This window comes from Dromiciops gliroides, chromosome 2 (assembly GCF_019393635.1).
Source record: "Dromiciops gliroides isolate mDroGli1 chromosome 2, mDroGli1.pri, whole genome shotgun sequence".
In the NCBI taxonomy this organism is placed as follows: domain Eukaryota; kingdom Metazoa; phylum Chordata; class Mammalia; order Microbiotheria; family Microbiotheriidae; genus Dromiciops; species Dromiciops gliroides.
The window spans coordinates 372,540,355-372,561,664 of record NC_057862.1 but is presented as its reverse complement, the minus strand read 5'-3'; the positions used below and the strand labels follow the sequence as shown (position 1 = coordinate 372,561,664).

Here is a 21,310-nt window from a genome sequence, read left to right as displayed (position 1 = left end):
ACACCTTAAGTAAGGAGCTGAAGGAGAATACTGTAACCTCAGTGTATCAGGCTCAGTGGCTAGTTTCCCCTAGGCGAAGACTCCCATCTTGCTAATACCAAGGGACAGGACTATGTGGTTTTTCACTCTGTAAGGCCATTTCAGATGCAACTGTGGGCTGTTTTATTTTTTTTTGCTTTTTCAATCTCAATAGTATTTTTTTCCAGTATAGGCTGTTTCTTCTCTCTCTCTTTTCCGGATAATATGCAACTGTGAGTCACTTAGGGAGGCAGATCCAGCCTTTTGGGTTCAGAGGTAACAAATCTATCTGAAAGGTTATAGGATTGTGTCCTGGCCACGGTGGAAGCCTGGCATTACTGCCTCTGGAAGAGGGCACTGAACATAGGCCAGCCCCCCAAAGGCAGTCTGTGTTTATCGATAAATACAAAGACTCATAAGAAGGCCAGAGCCGAAAGGGTCCTTAAAAACTGATTATCAAAGCTGGGGCCTTAGAGAGGTGTATCCACCTCCTAGTTCTACTGATAGGGAAACCGAGGCCTATGAAGAGGGCAGGGCATTCTCAATGCCCTTCACAACTATTTGCCCATAAATGGTGCCCACCAGTGTCTGGCGAATTGAAAACAAGTTTCCCAGTCCACTTTCCGACCTCCTGGGAAGGTGGTTAGGCTGGCGGCCTGGCGCCAGGAAAGCTGTGTTCTTATCCCAGTTCCTCATCCCCTCTCCATGCAGGGGGCCTGGCCCGCCCTCCATTCAGGTGAGATTTTACGGAAGGCCCCGCAGTGGTGAGTGGGGGGAGGAGGGAGAGATGGCGCACAGAGGGGGAGGGCACTTCGGCGCCCCTTCCCAGCATTGCCCTCCCAGCATCCCTCAGACCCAACCCGCCCCATAATCTAGTTCCCTAACCTCGCGAGACTCCGCTCAGCTTCTTCCCCAGGTTTACCTACTCCCCGCCCCTAGTCCCACCCTTTACTACCGGGGTTAGATTGAGGCGGAAAGAATCTGAGCCATCGTGACTGCTGGGGAATGTAGTCCTGGATACTTAAGACCCGTATGCCCTTCCGGAGCGAGAATGCCCGATAGGCGGCCGAGGACTACAACTCCCAGCAGCTCTTGAGGTTTGTTTTTGTTCAAAAAAAACCCACCCACCCCCCCCTCTTACCCGCCCCCCAATCCCTTGCAGAGACACACATATACATAACAGACACATACACATATACAGACACACACACACACGCTCGCGCGCTCCCTCGCATGCACACCCACTCACCCACCCACCAGGCCGACGGGAAAGCCGTTTTGCCATTCCCCTCTTACTTTTCCTCACTTACCCCCAACAGCGGCGGTTCCGCAAGGAGGCCGAAGGCCTGAGCTGGGGAAAGCGGCGCGCGGCGGCGGCGGGGCGGGGCGGACGCTAAAGCCGTGACCTCTGACCCCGTTGTTATGTGGGGCCGCTGCATTCCTTAGTGATCGCGGGGCCACTGCCGCCGCTGTGGTAACGGGCGCATCCGGGGCGCGTGGAACGGCCGCCTCCGCCTCCTCTACCACCACTACCTCCACCCGAACTCTTCCTTCATCTTCTCACGTCCCCTGCCCCAGGCTTGGGCCTCGCGCCGCCGCCACGCGCCCCCAGCCGCCGGCCTCAGTCCCGACGCCGCCCGGCCCCTCGTGCCCCGTGTCCACCCGGTCCGCGAGGAGGCCCCGCGTGCCGCCGCCCCCGCCAAGGAAGAGGAGGAGGAGGAGGAGGAGGATGAAGGACAAACAGAAGAGGAAGAAGGAGCGCACGTGGGCTGAGGCCGCCCGCTTGGTGAGGGGAAAGGGAAGGGGCTTCAGACGGGTCTCGGGTGAGGGGGGCCTGGTCTTGCTTTCCTTCCTCCCCAAGACATTCCGGGGCCTTGGTGGGGGGGTTCCCGCAGCTAGGAAGGGAAGGAGGAGGGGGAGGGGCGGGGCTGCCCCTCCCCCCATAACGGAACGCGCCCCACCCCTCCCCCCTCTCTGTCTTGCTTGGCGCGGGGGATGGGGGGGCGGCCTCTTTTCGCTGACGGGAACTTCTCTCCCCTTCCCCCACCTTCGTGAGCGGACCCTTCCTCGTAGTAACAGACGAGGGTGGGGGGAAGAGGGAAGGTGGTGGGAGATATTTAGGCGTACTCACCCCAGTCCCCCTCCCAAAATTTCTTAGCGCGAGTGAACTGTAAGGTTTCCTTCATCTTTGGCCCTGTTGGAATTAACAGATTTTCAAGGTTTCCCTACCACCTTCCGTCACTCTTTGGGGGAGGATGGTGGTTAGGGGAGCATAGTCTCCATTCCGTAGAAAAGACCAGCCCATATGTAATAAGCTGGGTGGTGGGAAAGAGCTTAGTTTTAAGAAGGCAGATGGAACTCAGCTGGTATGGAAAAAGTAGTCCCTAATTTAATCGGGTGGATGATGGCAAGATTTTAGTCTTGAGAGATAACGTTTCTCTCCCTCATTGAAGCTTCCCTTGATTCCCGTCCGAGCCCCTCCTACCACCTCCCCCCACTCCCATGGGATGTAACCTTTCCCTCCTCAAATCTCTTTGCACTTTGTACCTTTCCTATGTAGTTATGTTCCATTTTGTTTTGTAGTTATTTGTGGAAGTGCTTTCTTCCTCACTAGATTGTAAAATTCCTGAGAGCAAGGAATTATTCAAGTCCGTTCCTCAATAGCTAGCCCAGTACTCTTCAAACGATATTTAACATATATTTGTTCATTTGCATTGAAATGGTGTAGTGAAACCAAAAAGTATTTGGGTTAAAAATATATATATATATATATAGAACAGAGGTAGGCACTTGGGAAAGTTTGATGGCCAGTTTTATTCCATATATACGTCCACTTGTGAATATCTTTGTTTTTGTACTCAGGTGGCTTGATAGACCAAAGAAATGTTTCAGTCAAGAAATCCTTCAGTTTAGGATTTAGCAAAGGAGAAAGTTTCATTTCAGAATCTTAAGTTTTCCGTTGAAAATTCTTTTTTGTTCAGTGAAATATGAGTGCAAATTTAAGGTCTTCAGAGCAAGGCCCGAAGAAAATACATGGTGAAAAACTTGTAAAATGTTATTGGTTGCAATAGTAACAGGTGGTTACTCCTAGAGAAATCTCTTATCATAGAGCTGTTTTATAAGGCAAGTCAAAATTCATAAGTCACACATGTCTATTTCCATATTGTAGAGGGCTTGTAAAAGAGTTATAATTTACTTTTAATGATAAATGAATGAATCTCTACCTTTTAATCTTACATTTTAATATGAAGTGAGGTACATGCCTTAGAGGTCTTGTATAAAAGGCAGGTAATTGATGTGGGTGGAGTTGAGCTTTGTGTATGGGTTTAAGGGACATTTTTCTTTTCTTACTTTAATGGGTGCTTCATTGGGCTCCTTGATCATTGATTTACAGGAAATTGAATATTTGGCCTGTATTTTCACTAGCATTTCCTGGTTTATTCAGGGGGAAGGGGCATTTATTGGCTAAGGACTGGACTGGCAATTAGTAGATTTACATTGCTGTTAGCTTTGTCTTGGTTTGGCATTGGAGTTTGAGGTTGAGTGTTTCAGAATCTGAGAAATAGAAAGATTTTTAGAGATATTCTAGTCTGTCTCCCCTTCATTTTATGCAAGAGAAATCTGAGCCTCAAAGAAGTTAAGTGACTTTCCCAAGGCCATTCAGCTAGTTTAGTGTTAGAGGCAGGACTAGAATCCATGTCTCCTGATTCTTTGTTCAGTGTTCTTTTTTCCTGAGACCACACTTTGGCATTCTTAAGTTTTTCTTTGATTAAAAAAATGGTATTTATGCCTGTTAGGTCTTCCTGGATAATTCAGACTTTCTCCATGTTTTAAAATTTCTTTACCTGGAAAAACATTGGAACGAGAAAGGTGTGGGTAGGAGAGTTTACTGTAAGCCCCCCCCCCCCCAGTAGATAGAGTTTAAGATTTTCAACTGAAACATTTCTCTGAAGTTCTTCTTACGATAACATATTGCTACAGGTGTTTAGAACTTTAGTCACTATAGCCACCCAAGAGGGATTGATTTGGCTTTTACGTTTTAATATTAATTGAAGCTTCCCTTAAATCTATGTCGATTGTATTTTAACCAAAATTCTCAAACCTGATTGTTGATTTTCTTTGGTTCCCTTTGCTTCATAATTGATTTTAGGAATTGAGGATTGTTAGGTTTTTTGAGGGGTACTTTAATTTGCTTTAATACTTTAATCTGATCTCTTAATGCCACTGTCATTCAGTTTCTGGTTTGTCATTGGCTCAACATCAAGCCAGGCTATCTACTTAAAGACCAAATAGGCCCTTACTATAATTTTTCTTCTAAAGCATTCCTTTCAGTCAGATTTTAAATCCAAGAAAAATGGACTCTTTTTTTAAAACCTCAGTTGTACATATACAGATGTGTTATAGGGTATAATTTTGTGGTTTTTATGTGTCTTGTGTTTTAAAATTTTCCATCCTTTTTGATTTTGTTTTTTTGGAGGGGGAAGGGAGCATGGACAGAATTGTTTTACTTAGAAGATAAAGGACATTGCAGCTGCTGAAGATTGAGAACTTATTAGAAGCTTTTTATTTTGGTTAATGTTACATTGAATGACTATATAGGAAGGATAAGACTGGTATGATAAATTTGATTTGAAAGGAGATAGATTACTTCTCTTGATCATAGTTCTAACACCCTTTTGGCCTGTCTTAAATTGAAATGCTTGCCATCAAATCAGATCTTGCCCCTAAATCATCTCACATTATCAAGAGAACACTTTTTTTTGGTGGTGGAGGGAATAGATGGGAACCAGAATTCATGTAGTGTCTGGCCATAGGTTATTATATACTTCTAGAGGAAAGACTGTTCTCACATAGGTCTTTGGGGGTGTGTAATAAGCTCTAAAAGAAAGGAATGATATTCCTGATTAACTCAGTTGTTGCTTATGCTGCTGAGAAGTAAAAGTTTTTCATTCAAATATTGCATACCTTTTCTAGTTGTCAAATTAGAGGTGGATAGGGAATGAGGTTGTTAGCTTTGGTGCTTTTTAATTTTTTTTTTGAAAGAAGAAAGTTCTCCAAATTGAGTATCTTTAAATGAGTCTTTACCTGGATTTGAGAAACTCTTTCATTACATGTGCTGTCTTTCCCTTTGATTCATGATTTGTACATAGACCATACTTTCTTCTTGATTTAGAAGAGACGATTTTTGAATACTTAATTACCAAAATAAAAACCACGTCGTGGAAAGGCAAGGTGAAACTAGGAATAGAAAGAATACTGTAGAATTGTCCTCAGGCTAAAGCTAGCATCTTTTTTATATATTTTTAATAAAAAGTGAATACTTTCTATCTTTTAAAGTAACTTCCTTTCCAAGTTTTTCTTTCCAATGACAATGTTTCCCAGGCTTACACTTAAGTAACCAGAAGGTAAAATTTTCACAAGTTGTTCAGAAAGTCAGCTTACAAAATTTTCATTTAACTAGATACGCAGTTCTAGTTTCTATATCGTGGGAAGAAAAATGGGCCTAGGCTTAAGTCTCAGCTTTGCTATTTATAAGTTGTTAAACCCAGGGCAAGTCACTTAGTATTTCAGCACCACACTTTTCCCATTTGTGAAATAGTTAATGAATCCTTCTTTGAGGGGGTAGTTCATTTGAATGGTTTAGGCTTTGAGAATCTAGTGTCACTTGTATTCCATAATGAAGCATTGGAATAGAGATTGGACAGGTTCGTCATCAAGTTGTGTACAGTTGGTTTCAAAGACCAACTTGTGTACTGTAAGTGGATTGTGATTTGTCTATGTCAGCAGAAACAATATCTATGAAATCACAGACCCTTGAAATACTTCAATGGTATTTTAATATGATTAATTCGACCTTTGATTCCTTTTCCTTATCTCTTCTGCCCACCCCCCCATCCCAATTTCTTAAAGTCTTAATCCTTTTGAATGACTGCTAATGGGACTGTTTCATATTGTATTTGTGATTTTTGCCTGATGAACAAATATAGGGTGTCATGGTTACATCCTTGCCCCATTAAAGGTCAAAGAGCTATATGGGTTGTGACTCTTTGCCTTTTTCTATTTTCATCCTTTAGGAGAACAATATTGCTCATATTACTCAACCTATTGAAGTGAGATAGCTGTAGCTCACTAAAAAAAATACTGAATTGACTCACATAAAGATGTCTGACATAAGACATTTAGTTTCATCTTTTTTTTTCCACTATTCACACTGAATTGTAGCATCATGTTGCCATATTGTAAAAAAGCACTGATAGATAAAATCAGAATTTCACAACACACTGGCAGAAGGCGCTGTTTAAAATGTGGGTCCTAAACAAACTTCCTGGGGAAAGAAAACCCTGCATTTTTCTGTCTTATAATTTGAGTAGTGTAACAGCGTAATCCACCCTTAACATCTTCATTTTATACTAAATAGTAAGCAGGGTTACAAAGGCCTTATGTTGCATAAAAGGCATGCTAAGAAAGATGATTGTATTCTCACTTAGGATTTTAGGGTTGAGAGTCAGAAATTTAGCTAATTGTAGCTATTTCCTATACTAGATGTAATTTTTTTTGCCTGTAATTTGTCCTACCTAGCCTCATTTTGAATGTGTTGTGATTAGCTGCTTTCAGAGTTGAATCATAGCTCATAATATAGGATTGTGGTTATAAGTGGAAATTGTAGTAAATGTGGATATTTTGTATTTCTTTAGGTATTAGAAAACTACTCTGATGCTCCAATGACCCCAAAACAGATTCTGCAGGTCATCGAAGCTGAGGGACTAAAGGAAATGAGGTTTGTATTGACTTTGTCTTAAAACAAGGAATTTGTCTCTCTTTGTAATTATTGAGTTTTGGTTAAAATGTGGGAGTGTATACATATGTATGGGCAGCTAGGTGGTACAGTGGGTAGAGTTCTAAGCTTAGAGTCAGGAAGACTTGAATTCAGATCTGACCTCAGACACTTACTAGTTGTGTGAGTTTGTGCAAGTCACTTAACCCTGTTTGCCTTAGTCACCTCATCTGTAAAAAGATCTGGAAAAGGAAATGGCAAACCAATCAACTGTCTTTGCTAAGAAAACCCCAAAAGGAATCACAGACTTGGACACAGCCAAAATAACAATATATATGTATTTGTATTTGTATGTCTGGGTGGTAGAGTATGGAAATAATTTCAGGTCTGTGTGGTTTTTTTTTTTAATTGGGAAAGGGAGTTTGAACAACCACATTTCCATTAAGAGATGTGTCCTGGGATTTTTGGTGTTTGTTTTATTTTTTTATTTTATTTTAATTTATTTAGAATTTTTATTTTCCCAAATTACATGTAAAAACAGATTTTGACATCCATTTTTAAAACTTCATGTTACAAATTCTCTTCCTCTCTCCTTCCCTCCACCCCCTCCCCCCCAATTCAAGCAATTCAATATAAGTTATACATGAGTAGTCATGCAAAACATTTCCACATTAGTCAGGTTGTGAAAGAAAATGGACAAAAACAAAACTTCAGATAAAGGAACTAACAAAAAAATTATGCTTTGATCTTTATTCAGATACCATCAGTTCTTTGTAGATGGATTGTATTTTTCATGTCCTTCAGAGTTATCTTGGATCATTGCTTTGCTGAAAAATAACCAAGTCATTCACAGCAGACCATCTTACAATATTGCTATTATTTTGTATACAGTACATTTCACTCTGTATCAGCTCATGTAGGTCTTTCTGATAGCATTCTGCTAATTTTTTATAGTAAACTACATTTATATAGTACTTTAAAGATAGATTTCCTTACAATAAACCCATGAGGTTGATTATTGCAACAGTAATAGATAACTTTTACATAGTACCTTATACCTGACAAAGAATTTTCTTCACAATAGCCCGGCAAAGTAAGTACCATATGTTTTATCATCATCAACCAGTCCTAATCAATCAGTCCTCATTTTCATCCAATCATCATCAACCCACCAATCAACCAGTCAGTCATTCAGTCATTATCATCATCATCTTAATATTGCTCTTGTTTCTGCTTCAAAATTTTTTTCAGTTACTATTGCTATCTGTGTTTCCCTCCATCCTGTTCCCTCTCCATGATATTTACTCTATTTTCTATCTTCTTTCACCCTATCCCTCCTCAAAAGTGTTTTGCTTCTGACTGCCCCCTCCCCCAATCTGCCCTCCCTTCTCTCACCCCTCCCCCTTATCCTTCCCCTCCTTTCCTGCAGGATTAGATAGATTACTCTACCCAATTGAGTATGTATGTTATTCCCTCTTTGAGCCAATTCTGATGAGAGTAAGGCTCACTCACTCCCCTGAACCTCCCCCATCTTCCTCTTCACTCCATAAGCTTTTTCTTCTTTTATGTGAAATGCTTTACCCCATTCCATCTCTCCCTTTCCCTTCCTCCCAGTGCATTCCTTTTTTACCCCTTAATTTTATTTTTTAAAGATATCATTCCTTCATATTCAACTCACACCTGTACCCCTGTTTAAATATACTCCATCCACCTGCCTGAAAGTCCTCTCTTTCATTGAATTCCCATTTTTTCCCCTGAAAGATTATATTCACTTTTGCTGGGTAGGTGATTCTTGGGTGTAATCCCAATTCTTTTGTTCCTGGAATATCATTTTCCAAACCCTACAGTCCTTTAAGGTAGAAGCTTCTAGATCTTGTGTTATCCTGACTGTGGCTCTACCATACTTGAATTGGTTCTTTCTGGCTGCTTGCAATATTTTCTCCTTGACCTGGGAGTTTTGGAATTTGGCTATAATATTCCTGGAGGTTTTCATTTTGGGTTCTCTTTAAGGAGGTGATTGGTGGATTTTTTCAATTTCTATTTTACCTTCTGCTTCTGAGGGCAATTTTCCCTGACCATTTCTTAGAAGATGATGTCTAAGCTCTCTCTTTTTTTTTTTTTTTTTGATCATGGCTTTCAGGTAGTCCAATAATTTTCAAGTTATCTCTCCTGGATCTATTTTCTAGGTTAGCTATTTTTCCAAGGAGATATTTCACATTGCCCTCTATTTTCGTTCTTTTGGTTTTGCTTGATTGTGTCTTGATTTCTCATAAAGTCATTAGCTTCCATTTGCTCAATCCTAATTCTTAAGCAGTTATTTTCTTCAGAGAGCTTTTGTATCTCCTTTTCCATTTGGTTTTTCAAGCTGTTGACTTTTTTTTTCATGACCCTCCTGCATCACTCTCATTTCTCTTTCCATTTTTTCCTCTACCTCTCTTACCTTATCTTCAAAGTCCTTTTTGAATGCTTCCATGGCCTGAGACCAATTCATATTTTTCTTGGAAGCTTTGGATGTAGGAGCTTTGATTTTATCTTCTGAGGGTGTATTTTGATCTTCCTTGTCACCAAAGAAACTTGCTAGTGTCTGCATTTTTTTCTGTCTGCTCATTTTGCCAGTCTACCTCTTGAATTTTAAGTCCTTCTTAAATTGGGGCACTGCTTCCAGGGCACACTGTCCCAAGCTTCAGGGAGTCCCAGGTGGTACAATTTAGGAGAGACATGTTCTACACTCCCCTGGCCTATGCTCTGGTCTGTAAGTAACCACAAGCCTGCTTGCTCTTTAACCCTGGAACAGAATTCTGTTTCACTGTGGTTGCAAGGTCAGATGTGCCTGTGTCCCTCCCCCACCTGTGCCACCACTCAAGACTGCTTCCTGGTTCTGAGCACAGGCAACACTACAGAATTCTGCCTCAACAGAATTCCACCTCAGCATCAGTAGAGACCCCTGCAATCTGCCCCCTGCCAACCACTCAACCCCCTTCCTGGTTCGTGAGCTGAGCTCCAGAAGTAGCTGCTGCCTCAGTTGATTCCAAGGTTTTGGAGGTTTGATTCTCTGGGGCTATATCTGTGCGGTGCGGCCCAGATCTGCACTCCACTCTCACCCTCATATAACAGACCTTTCCTGTCAACCTTCTAAGCCATCTTTGGCTGGAAAATGATCTCACCCTGTCCTTTTGTGGGTTCTGCTGCTCCAGGAATTGTCTTATGGCATTATCTGAAGGGATTTGGAGGGATTGGGGGGAGAGCTCTGAGGAGTCACTGCCTGTCCTCCGCCATCTTGGCTCTGCCCCTTGGATTTGTTTTAAACCTGAATTTCAAGCAGCTGCAGTTTGGAACTTTGCACATTTATGTGGAGTCAGGTTGCATCTTCTCTTATAGATCTGTTTACCTAAATCATCAGAAAGGTTGTATGGCTATGCTGTAGCACTCTGTAGTGCTTTGCTCTTTATACTTCCCAAGTTCTTGAAGGTCAAAGAAGAGTTCTTTTCAGTGCACGTTTCCTTTGGCATTTTTATCTACTTTAGCAATAACAGTTAACATCTATAAACTGCTTTATGGTTCTGATAGATGGGGATAATATGTAGTATCTCATTTGATGTTCATATTTTATATTCACAATTATCCTTGAATGGTATAGGCAAAGCACATGTTATTTCCATTTTATAGATGGGGAAGTTGAGGCTCAGAAGTGAAATGATGTGTCTGTAGTCTAACAGCTAATATGTGGAAAAACAGGGGCTCGAGCATAGGTCTTCTGTCTACACATCCAGTGTTCTTTTTTACTAGAACATGTTGCCAATAGCAATCCACAATGTGAATTCATAATAACTGTATTTTGGGGTGCTTTTATTGTCTACCCTACTATCTTTTTGTATTTTCCAAAAGAACTGAATTAGAAGCAAAAAAGATTGTGAGGATGGAAAAACCAGTGATTGTCCTTAATTCTCCTGTATTTCTCATCTTTTTTTTTTAATTGAAGTATAGCCTTTTCATCAATCTTAGAACCAAAAACTTGAGACACATTTGAAGGTCAGAAAAGTTTCCAGCTATATTTCTAGCCTCTTGGCTAAAGACATTCAAACCTTCTAACCTTCTAGAGGTGGAGGCATTAAGACAATGTTCTACATTGACTGGATCTTATTTAGATGATTGCCATTTACTGTTTGATGTCATAATTATGCTTCATTTTTGTTTTTATGAGCAATTTCCCATCATATTACTGTCTACATTCCTGTTGAACCACCATGCCTGTAGTATGGCAATTTAATCCCTTTGGGAAAGATGAAATTCAGAATGTTAACTTGTTTCTTCTCCTTGTTCTTGTAGGAATTATGAAACAGTCATGATGGTTTGTGATTAGTGAATAGCTTTGTAATTTATAGACAGAGGTATAGTGTGTAGGAGTCACATTGTTCAGAGAGGGACTTTGCTAGCATGCAGTGCTTCCTTGTAGCAGAACTGTTTAGAACACCCACTCATTACTCCAGGTTCTGAACAAGGTTTCTTTTAGGGATTTAACTTGTTGAGAGATTCATGGCATCCTGTATAACCAAAGCATTATAAGTAATAGATTTAGTCATTTAGAGATTTTTAAGAATCAGAATTTATTTTGACATGCTGATTAAGTTTTGCTCTGAAGGATGCTAAGTGGTTATATTCCAGGTTTATCCTTATGGTAGGGAAGGGTTAGGAAATATTTGAACTTAAAATCATAGAATCTTAAAATTATAGGATTTTTAAAGCTGTTAAACTTTAGAGATCACATAGTTCATGTGATCTCCTCCTTCACACATAATTTACAAATTAAAAAAACTGAGAGAGGTGAAATGACTTGCCAAAGGTTACATGGACTAGAATTTTAGTATCTTGACCCAAAGGATAGTACTATTTCTACTCTACCATGTTGTAGTGGGAAACTACAAGGGCAAGGGGCAAACCAACGGTACATTTGGATTTAAGTATGTATCTGGCAGTGTTTTTTGACAGTTGTCTGTTTTAGTAAGTAGGCATTTCTCCCACAGTGTTAAAATTGTTGAGTGGCCTGCTGTGGAGACAAGAGAAACTGAACTGTTGGTTGGTGATTTAACATTTGAACATTACCAGTGTGCTAACTTTGACTACTTTCATTTTTGGCATTCTAGCTAAATTTATTGTCCTAATTGCTTCTAAGTATGTGTGGGTTAAAAAATACAAAATTATGATAGAGAAAAATAATTGAGAGGAATTCTGATACTTTACACATATTAGAAAATATTTCATATTATCTTAATTGAGAAAAGTAGCAAAATTTCCTCTTAGTAAATGACCTGTTTTCCCCCTCAAAGCACAGAGCCTTTTGTATTTTATTTTTTCAGCTCCAAATTCTCACCCCCACCCATCCCGCTTGTCCCCCTGTCCCCATACCCATCAAGAAGGCAAGAAAGACAAAATCCATTACAAATAAATATAGTCATGCAAAACAAATTTCCTCATTAGCCATGTGGGGAAAAAAGTCTAGAAAGAAGAAAATATGTTTGTCTGCCCCCTGAATCCATTGGTTCTCTAGAGATAGAGAGCATGTTTCATCTTAAGTCCTTTGGAATTGTGGTGTCTCATTTTGTTAGAGTTATTGAGTCTTTTTGATGTTTATTGTCCTTACAATATTATTATTACTGTGTAGTTTGTTTTGGTTCTGCTTGCTTCACTTTGCATCAATACATAGATGTCTTTCCAGGTTTTTTTGGGGGGGGGCAGTGAGGGTTAAGTGATTTGCCCAAGGTCACACAGCTAGTCAAGTGTCTGAGGCTGGATTTGAACTCAGGTCCTCCTGAATCCAGGGCTGGTGCTCTATCCACTGTGCCACTTAGCTGCCCCCTCCATAATTTATTTATTTATTTATTTTTGCAGGGCAGTGGGGGTTAAGTGACTTGCCCAGGGTCACACAGCTAGTAAGTGTCAAGTGTCTGAGACCGGATTTGAACTCAGGTACTCCTGAATCTAGGGCTGGTGCTTTATCCACTGTGCCACCTAGCTGCCCCCCTCCATCATTTCTTAGAGCACAGTGGTGTTAAGGGCTAAAATTCTAGCTAGTCTGTCTAAAATATCTAATGAGTGGTCGCCAATAAATTATAAGCTTTAGCAAGAGTTAGATTTTTAAGCATTTATTAAGGAGAATAAGAATTTGGTAAAGAGAGAGAGAAAGGCCTAGATTCCTATCTATTAAAGGGAGAGCACATTTCTAGCTCCGCTCTCCACCAGAGTCCAAAGGAAAGAGAGCGCGAGACTGAGCGCCAGTCTCTTCCTTCCTCCTCCCACTAGCCCGCGTCACTTCCTGACTCCTGGTCTTGCCCTCAAAGACCTTCGCTTCATGGGCAGAACTCTTCTATAGTAAGTATCCAGCAGGTGGCATCATTCCAATCGTTACAGTGGTGTTCTGTTCTATTTATATATAGAACTTGTTCAGCCATTCCCGTATTGATAGACATTTCTCAGTTTCTAATTCTTTGCCATGACAAAAAGAGATTCTATAAATATTTTTGTATCTTTGGACCCTATGAAATGTAGACTTACTAATGGTATTGCTGGGTTAAAGGGTATGTATGGGTTAAAACCTTTTTGATTGTAGTTCTAAATTGCTTTACAGAATGATTGGACTACTTCACAACTCCACTAACAATGTATAGGGGAACCTGTGTTCCCATACCCCTACCAGCATTTGTCATTTTCTTTTATTGTCATCTTAGTCAATTTGATGGGTGTGAGATGGTACCTCAGAATTGTTTTAATTTATATTTCTCTGATTAGTAGGGATTTAGAACATTTTTTTTTTATGTAGCTATTGTTAACTTTGATTTTTTTTCCCCACTGAAAACTGCCTATTTAACCACCTATCCTTTAACCATTCATCATTTGGGGAATGACTCTTGTAAATTTGACTCCATTATATGTATATTTTAGAAATGAGACCTTTATCAGAGAAACCTGCTGCAAAGATTTTTCTCTCTGTTTTTTGTTTCTTTTGTTTCTTTCCTTTTTTTTTGGGTGTGAGGCAATTGGGGTTAAGTGAATTGCCCAGGGTCACACAGCTAGTAAGTGTTAAGTGTCTGAGGCCGGATTTGAACTCAGGTCCTCCTGAATCCAGGGTCAGTGTTCTATCCACTTCACCACCTAGCTGCCCTTGATCTGTTTCTTTCATTCATGTGAGTATTTATTAAATTTATTAAATTTTCCTCTAATTTGTTTTGGCTGCATCCCACAAATTATGGCATGTTGTCTCATTGTTGTAATTATTTTTAATGGAATTATTGATTATTTCTATGACTTCTTTCTTCTTTGACCCATTCATTTTTTATTTTATTAATTTTTTTATTAATTTTTATTAATTTTTTAAAAGTGAGGCAATTGGGGTTATGTGACTTGCCCAGGGTCACACAGCTAGTAAGTGTTAAGTGTCTGAGGCCGGATTTGAACTCTGGTACTCCTGACTCCAGGGCCGGTGCTCTATCCACTGCGCCACCTAGCTGCCCCCCACTCATTCTTTAGGATTAAATTATTTAGTTTTCCAATTAATTTTTATTCTGTATTTAAAAGGCCCTTTTTTGAATGTAATTTTTATTGTATTATAATCAGAAAAAGATGGATTTAATTTTTTTGCAATTGTTTGTGACTTTTTATATCCTAATAATTGGTCAGTTTTTGTGAAGGTGCCTTGCATAGCTGAGTAGGTATACTCCTTTCTGTTCCTGTTCATTAGTGTTTGGAGGGCTATTATACCTAACTTTTCTAAGATTCTGTTTATCTCCTTAACTTTTTTTTCTTGGTTTGGTCTATCTAGGTCTGAGAGGGGTAAATTGAAGTCACCCACTATTATTGCATCTCCAAGTTTCACATCTCTAACTGCCTTTAAGACATTTCAAACTGAGTGTCCAGTAGACATCTTAAACTCATTATGTCTAAACACAACTCTTTTTCCACATAAACCTTTGCTCGCCCTTTTCTCTCCCCCCCTCCCCCCCATTTCTTAGAGAGGGAAACGCTATTCTCTCAGCCCCTCAGGCTTGCAATCTAAATATCATTCTCAGCTCCTCACTATCTCTTACCCCTCCTTATCCAATTTGTTGCCAAGGCCCATTGAGTTCACCGTTTCAATATCTCTGACATTCTTCTCTGACAGGGCTACCACTCTATTGCAAACCTTCATCACTCATGCCTTGACTATTGCAGTAGCATATTCGTGGGTTTCCTTCCCTCAATTCTCTCCCCACTCCAATCCATCTTCCATTGAACCACCAAAATTATTTTTCTAAGGTGGAGGAGGTTCAATCTTGTTACCCTTCCCGCAACTTCAATAAACTCCAATGGTTCTCTATTGCCTCTATGATCAAAATACAAAATGCTCTATTTGGTATTCAAAGCCCTTCATAACCTAAGCCCCTTCTACCTTTCCAGTATTTTTTACACCTTAATTCCCTGTCACATAATCTTTGATCCAGTGATGCTGGCATCTTTGATGTTCTACAAACAAGACACTGTCTCTGGCCATTTTCTCTGGTTGTCTCCCATTCTTGGCATGTTCTCCCTCCTCTATTCTGACTCTTGTCCTCTCTGATTTCCTTTAAATCCCAACTGAAATCTCATCTTTTACTGGAAGCCTTCCCCAATTCCTCTTGATTCTAGGGTCTTTCCTGTGTTATTTTCTATTTATCCTATATGTACTTGGCTTTGTAAATATTTTATTTATTTATTTAAATATTTATTTGTGTTGTCTCGCCCATTAGATTGTAAGCTCTTTGAGGTCAGGGACTGTTTTTTGCTTTTTGGTTTTTTTTGGTATCCTTAGCACTTAGCAGAGTGCCTGGCACATAGTAAGTGCTTAATAAATGCTTATTAGTTGATTGAATTTAGTTTTGCTTCCTTTTTCACCCTTTAACTCATTTAGATTAAAAATTTTTTTTTTTTGAAGGGCGATGGGGGTTAAGTGATTTGCCCAGGGTCACACAACTAATATGTGTCAAGTGTCTGAGGCTGATTTGAACTCAGGTCCTCCTGAATCCCAGGGCTGGTGCTTTATCCACTGTGCCACCTAGCTGCCCCTCATTTAGATTTTTTTAAAAGAATTTGAATGCTATGCTGTTTGCTGCATATATACTCAGTATTGATATAATTCATTGTCCTATACCTTTAAGCAAAATGTAGTTTCCTTGTTTACCTCTTTTAATTAGTTCTGTTTTTGCTTTTGCATTTTCTGTGATTGTAATTGATACTCCTGCCTTTTCAATTTTATTTATTCATTCATTCACTTATTTATTTTACTTCAATTGAAGCATAAACTAAATTTGGCTCCAGCCTCTTATTTTACATGTGTATCTTTCTGTTTCAAAATTTTTTTTTATAAACAACATATTGTTAGATTCTGGTTTCTAATCCATTTTACTATCCTCTAGTTTTATCAGTGAGTTCACCTTATTCATATTCACAGCTATGATTGCTGTGTATTTCCCTTGATCCTATTCTTTTTTTTTTGCAGGGCAATGAGAGTTAAGTGACTTGCCCAGGGTCATCCAGCTAGTGAGTGTCAAGTGTCTGAGATTGGATTTGAACTCAGGTCCTCCTGAATCCATGGCCAATGCTTTATGCACTGCACCACTTACCTGCCCCAACCTTGATCCTGTTCTTATATATCTTCTTATCCTATTCGTATTGTTGTTCAAGCTCTTTTTGTTGTTCTCTCTCTCTCATTTTTAGCTTGTTCCCTCCTCAAGAATCTGTTTTACTTATGATCTCTGCCTCCCTTAATTTACCCTCTCTTGTTGCACCCACACACTCCTTTTAATCCTTTTCCCTAGAGAATATCATTATCTAAATTTATGTGTACGTTTATTCTTTCCTCCTTGTGGCTGCTCATGGGTTGTTTGTTCCCCCCACTCATCCTTTCTTTGTATAAAGTCTTCTTTGTGCATCACATTTATATGAGGTAATTTTCCCTATTCTTCCCCCTTCTGTCCTCCCAATACATTCCTCTTTCTTACCCTTCCATTCTTCTTTTGAGATTATTCAAACATAGTAGAATCACATCTAATTAGTCAAACTCTCTAAGAGCCCTAGTAATAATAAAGTTGTGAGGGGTCACATGTATCCTATCCCCACAGAAAGATGTAAACCATTTAACCCTTATGATTTCTCCTCTATTTTTACCTTTTTATGTTTCTTTTGTGTCCTGTATTTATATATCAGATTTTCTATTCAAGTCTGGTTTTTCATCAGAAATGCTTGAAAAGGGGGGCAGCTAGGTGGAGTAGTGGATAAAGTACCAGCCTTGGATTCAGGTGACCTGAGTTCAAATCCAACCTTAGACAATTGATATTTACTAGCTGTGTGACCCTGGGAAAATCACTTAACCTTCATTGCTCCCCCCCCCAAAAAAAAAGAAATGCTTGAAAGTCTTGTATTTCAGGAAATGCCCTTTTTTTTGTAGTGTAGGTTTATATTCATTTTTTATAGGATAGGTTATTCTTGGCTGTAATCCTAGACTCTTTGCCTTCTACACCACCATATTCCAAGCCCTCCATTCCTTTTTAGCGGTGGCTGCTAAATCTTGTGTAATCCTGATTTTGGCTCCTCAGTGCTTGCATTTTTTTCTTTCTACCTGCTTGCAGTGGGGGGTCCCCCCCCCTTTTACTTAGAATTTCTGGATTTTGGTATTTCTCTCTGGAGTTGACTGGTGACTTATTTTAATTTCTACTCTGCCCTCTGGTTGTAAGATAATATTGTCAATTTTCCTTGTTAATTTCTTGAAACATAATGGTTAAGCTCTTTTTTGATTGTGGCTTTCAGGTAGTTCAGTGATTTTCTTTTTTCCTTTTTAAAATTCAGCTTTTATTGCTGTTTTAACATTACAGACATTTATAGGTTACTATCTCTTCAAGAGAGATTATTTGTAATGAAGTAAAACAGTTAAGCAAAATTATAACACTGACCTCAGTGATTCTTAAATTATCTCTCCTTGATTTATTTTCCAGGTCAGTTGATTTTTCTATGAGATATTTTGCTTTTTCTTTCTATTTTTTCAGTCTTTTAACTTACTTTATTCTTTTTGATGTTTAATAGCATCATTGGCTTCCATTTGACCAATTCCAATTTTTAAGTTTTTTTAAGTGTAATTTTTTTTATTAATGTTATTCTTTTTATCATTGCTTTCTTATCTTTTTTATCATTGCTTTCTTGCATAGCGCTTATTTTTTTCCTATATTTTCCTCTATTGCTCTTTTTTTTTTTTGCCTTTTTTATGACTTTATTTAGCTCTTCTAAGAATTCTAAGAACTAGAGACCAAATTGTCAACATTTGCTGGATTATGGAGAAAGCAAGGGATTTCGAGAAAAAACATCTACTTCAGCTTCATTGACTACACTAAAGCATTAGTTTGGATTACAAGAAAATGTGGCGAGTCCTCAAAGAGAAAGGAATACTTGATCATCTTACTTGTCTCCTGAGGAGCCTGTTATGTGGGCCAAGAAGAACAGTTAGAACCAACCATGGAACAGCTGGTTCATTTTAAGATTGGGAAAGGAGGGGCAGCTAGGTGATGCAGTGGATAGAGCACTGGCCCTGGATTCAGGAGGATGAGTTCAAATCTGGCCTCAGACACTTGACACTTATAGCTGTGTGACCCTGGGCAAGTCACTTAACCCCAATTGCCTCACCAAAAAACAAAAAAAGGATTGGAAAAGGAATATAACAAGGCTGTATATTGTCTCCTTATTTAATTAACTTATATGTAGAGTACATCGTGCAAAATGCCAGAATGGAAGAATCAAAAGCTGGAATTAAGATTTCCAGGAGAAATATCAGTAATCTCAGATAAGCCAACAATACCACTCTGATGATAGAAAGTAAAGAGGAATTAAGAAATCACTTGATGAGGGTCAAACAGGAGAGTGTAAAAACTGGTTTGAAACTTAACATCAAAAAATCTAAGATCATGGCAACTAGTCCTATCATTTCTTGGCAAATAGTGGGAGAAGAAATGGGAAGCAGTTTGTCAGGTTTTGTATCTTGAGCTTTTTAAAGATCAATGTAGACGGTGACTGCATCCACGAAATTAAAAGATGCTTGCTCCTTGGAAGGAAAGCTATGGCACATCTGGATGGCATACTAAAAAGCAGAAACATCATATTGCCTACAAAGGTTCATATCAAAGTTACGGTTTTTCAAGTAGTATCATATGGCTGTGAGAGTTGGACTATAAGTAAAGCTGATAGCACAGAATCAACACTTTTGAATTGTGGTGCTAGAGAAGACTTTTGAGAGTCCCTTGGACAGCAAGGAGGTCAAATCAGTCAATACTTAAAGAAATTAATTCAGGCTAATCATTGGAAGGTCAAATACTGAAGCTGAAGGTGAAGCATTTTGACCACATAATGAAAAGATGGGACTCGTTGGGAAAGACTGAAGGCCAAAGCAAAGGGGGATGACTGAGGATGAGATGGATGGATCATATAGAAACAACAAACAAGATCTTGGACAGACTCTGAGAAATAGTAGAAGATAGAAGGGCTCAGCATGCTATTGGTGAGGGAGTGTCACAGAGTTGGACACAACTGAATGACTGAACAACAAGAATAAAAACAAGAATTCTCATTGGGATTGTGTCTAATTTGCTAGACTTTAGTCACTATTAGCCTGTTGGCAGGTTATTTATGCAAGTTCAAAGGGACTGAGCTGCTGGCTTCTCTTTGGTCTTCATCTTCTGGCCTGATTATTCCACTGCAGTCTTATATGCGGGGCTAAAGGTCAGAACCGAATCTCCTACCTGGCTTTTAGGCTCAGAGTCACACAGCTAAATTTTTGGAACTTGTTCTTTGTGTTGTATATAGGTTAGGTCCTTCTTGCTCGTAACTGCTTCTCTCTGCCCTAGAACTGGATATTAAGTGATAAAGCTACCAGCTGACAGCTGTTCCTACTCTCAATACAAATTCAGGAGTTTTCTTCAGTCAGTCAATCAAAATCTCAATCAATCTCTCTCTCTCATGCTTTCTGCCCTGGTGTTCAGTCTCAGCTCCCTTACTATCCTTGTGTGCTGGAGTGTTCCCTGTCACTGTTAACATTGCTGTGCTCTTGGCCATCCCCCATCCCTGTGTCTAAAGACTTTTCTGTCTTTTTTTTCCAAGCTGCCCTGTGTGGCAAAATGACTCATGGTGACTTTTTCTTGGCTTTGCTGAATAGAATTCAGTGTGGTGTGTTTTCTAGGTTGTTGTGGAGGAGGTATGGCTATGAGATGGATAAAAATGTTGACTCTGCTATCTTGACTGCCCCTATAAATGACTCTTGCCCAATTTGAGGTGAAAGAATGAAAATTTTAAAAGATAGGACTTAACCTATCACTTGAGTTTCTAATTTGAATAAAAAAGAAAGCTTATTCTAAATTTGGTGATCATCAACAAAAAGAATTAGAAAAAATGCACTAACAAACATTTAAAAGATCATGCACAAAACTGAAAGCCTGTTTTTAGAGCTTGTTTTTCAAAAAATATGTTAATTATAAGAAAAATGGCCTTTGATCTTCCATATCTCCTTTTAAATGATTAAAAAAAAATTTTTTTTTTGGATTTTGCTGCTTTAAAAAATGTGATTTCACATCTGTGTTCTTGTTCTATTATCTTCACTTTTAAATCAGATTATTTAAGAAATATTTTGGGAAAAACAAACTTTTTGAGTAGAATTTGATATTTTAGGTAGCTCTTTTTAGAAAATTTTGTGTGGGGTTTTTTTTTAATTTGTGGTCCAAAAAAAAAGTAAACTGTGAAATGGAAATTCATGTTTTCATATTGAATCCTCTTTTTATGTTGTGCTGTGTACATGGAGATGCTGTTTGTGTGTCTTTTTGTATTTAAGTTCAAAATGAATTGACAAATTAAAAAAAAGAAAAAATTTGTGCAGCTGGGTTTTAGAATTACCTTTGATTAAGTTTTTGATTGGACTTAAAATTATCATGGTTTTTAGGATACCTGATTTTTATTATCTAATGCCAGCAAACATCAAAAGTACACAGAACATATTATTGAAAATATTGACTAGTGTTGGGATAGCAGTGTGGCGTGGTAGGAAACAAAACACTAGGAGTTCAACTGACAGTCATAGGCTCATACATCTAGAACTGGAAGGGATCTCATACCATTCATTCCATTGCCCTCAGTTTACAGATGAGGAACCTTAGACCTGGGGAGGTTAAATGGCTTGACCAGCACCACATAGTTTTCAAAAGTGAGATTTGAATCTAAGTCTTCTGATACCAGAGTAAATCTTTTTTTCCTGTACTAAATAGCAATCCTGGGTTCTAATCCCAGCTCTTCTGCTCACTACTTGTGTGCTTTCAAGTGAATCACTTAACCTCTCAGACCTCAGTTTTCTCACATGGAAACCTACTATAGTTTTTTTTTCCAGGGCAATGAACGTTAAGTGACTTGTCCAGGGTCACATAGCTAGTAAGTGTCAAGTGTCTGAGACCCTCCTGAATCCAGGGCTTGTGCTTTATCCACTGT

The 21,310-nt window shown here is 39.1% G+C and overlaps 1 protein-coding gene across 2 annotated transcripts in view; it reads left to right on the top strand.

Annotated features, from left to right (window-relative positions):
- The first annotated feature begins 1,345 nt into the window (after nt 1–1,345).
- The window catches only part of ASXL1 (ASXL transcriptional regulator 1), a 64,007-nt gene continuing 44,042 nt past the window's right edge, over nt 1,346–21,310 (top strand). For both annotated transcript variants that reach the window (XM_043984903.1, XM_043984902.1), the window contains exons 1-2: nt 1,346–1,804; nt 6,714–6,796. In XM_043984903.1, coding sequence (XP_043840838.1) covers nt 1,748–1,804; nt 6,714–6,796 — 140 coding nt within the window. In that variant the 5' untranslated portion in view covers nt 1,346–1,747. The remainder of the gene's footprint in view (nt 1,805–6,713; nt 6,797–21,310) is intronic.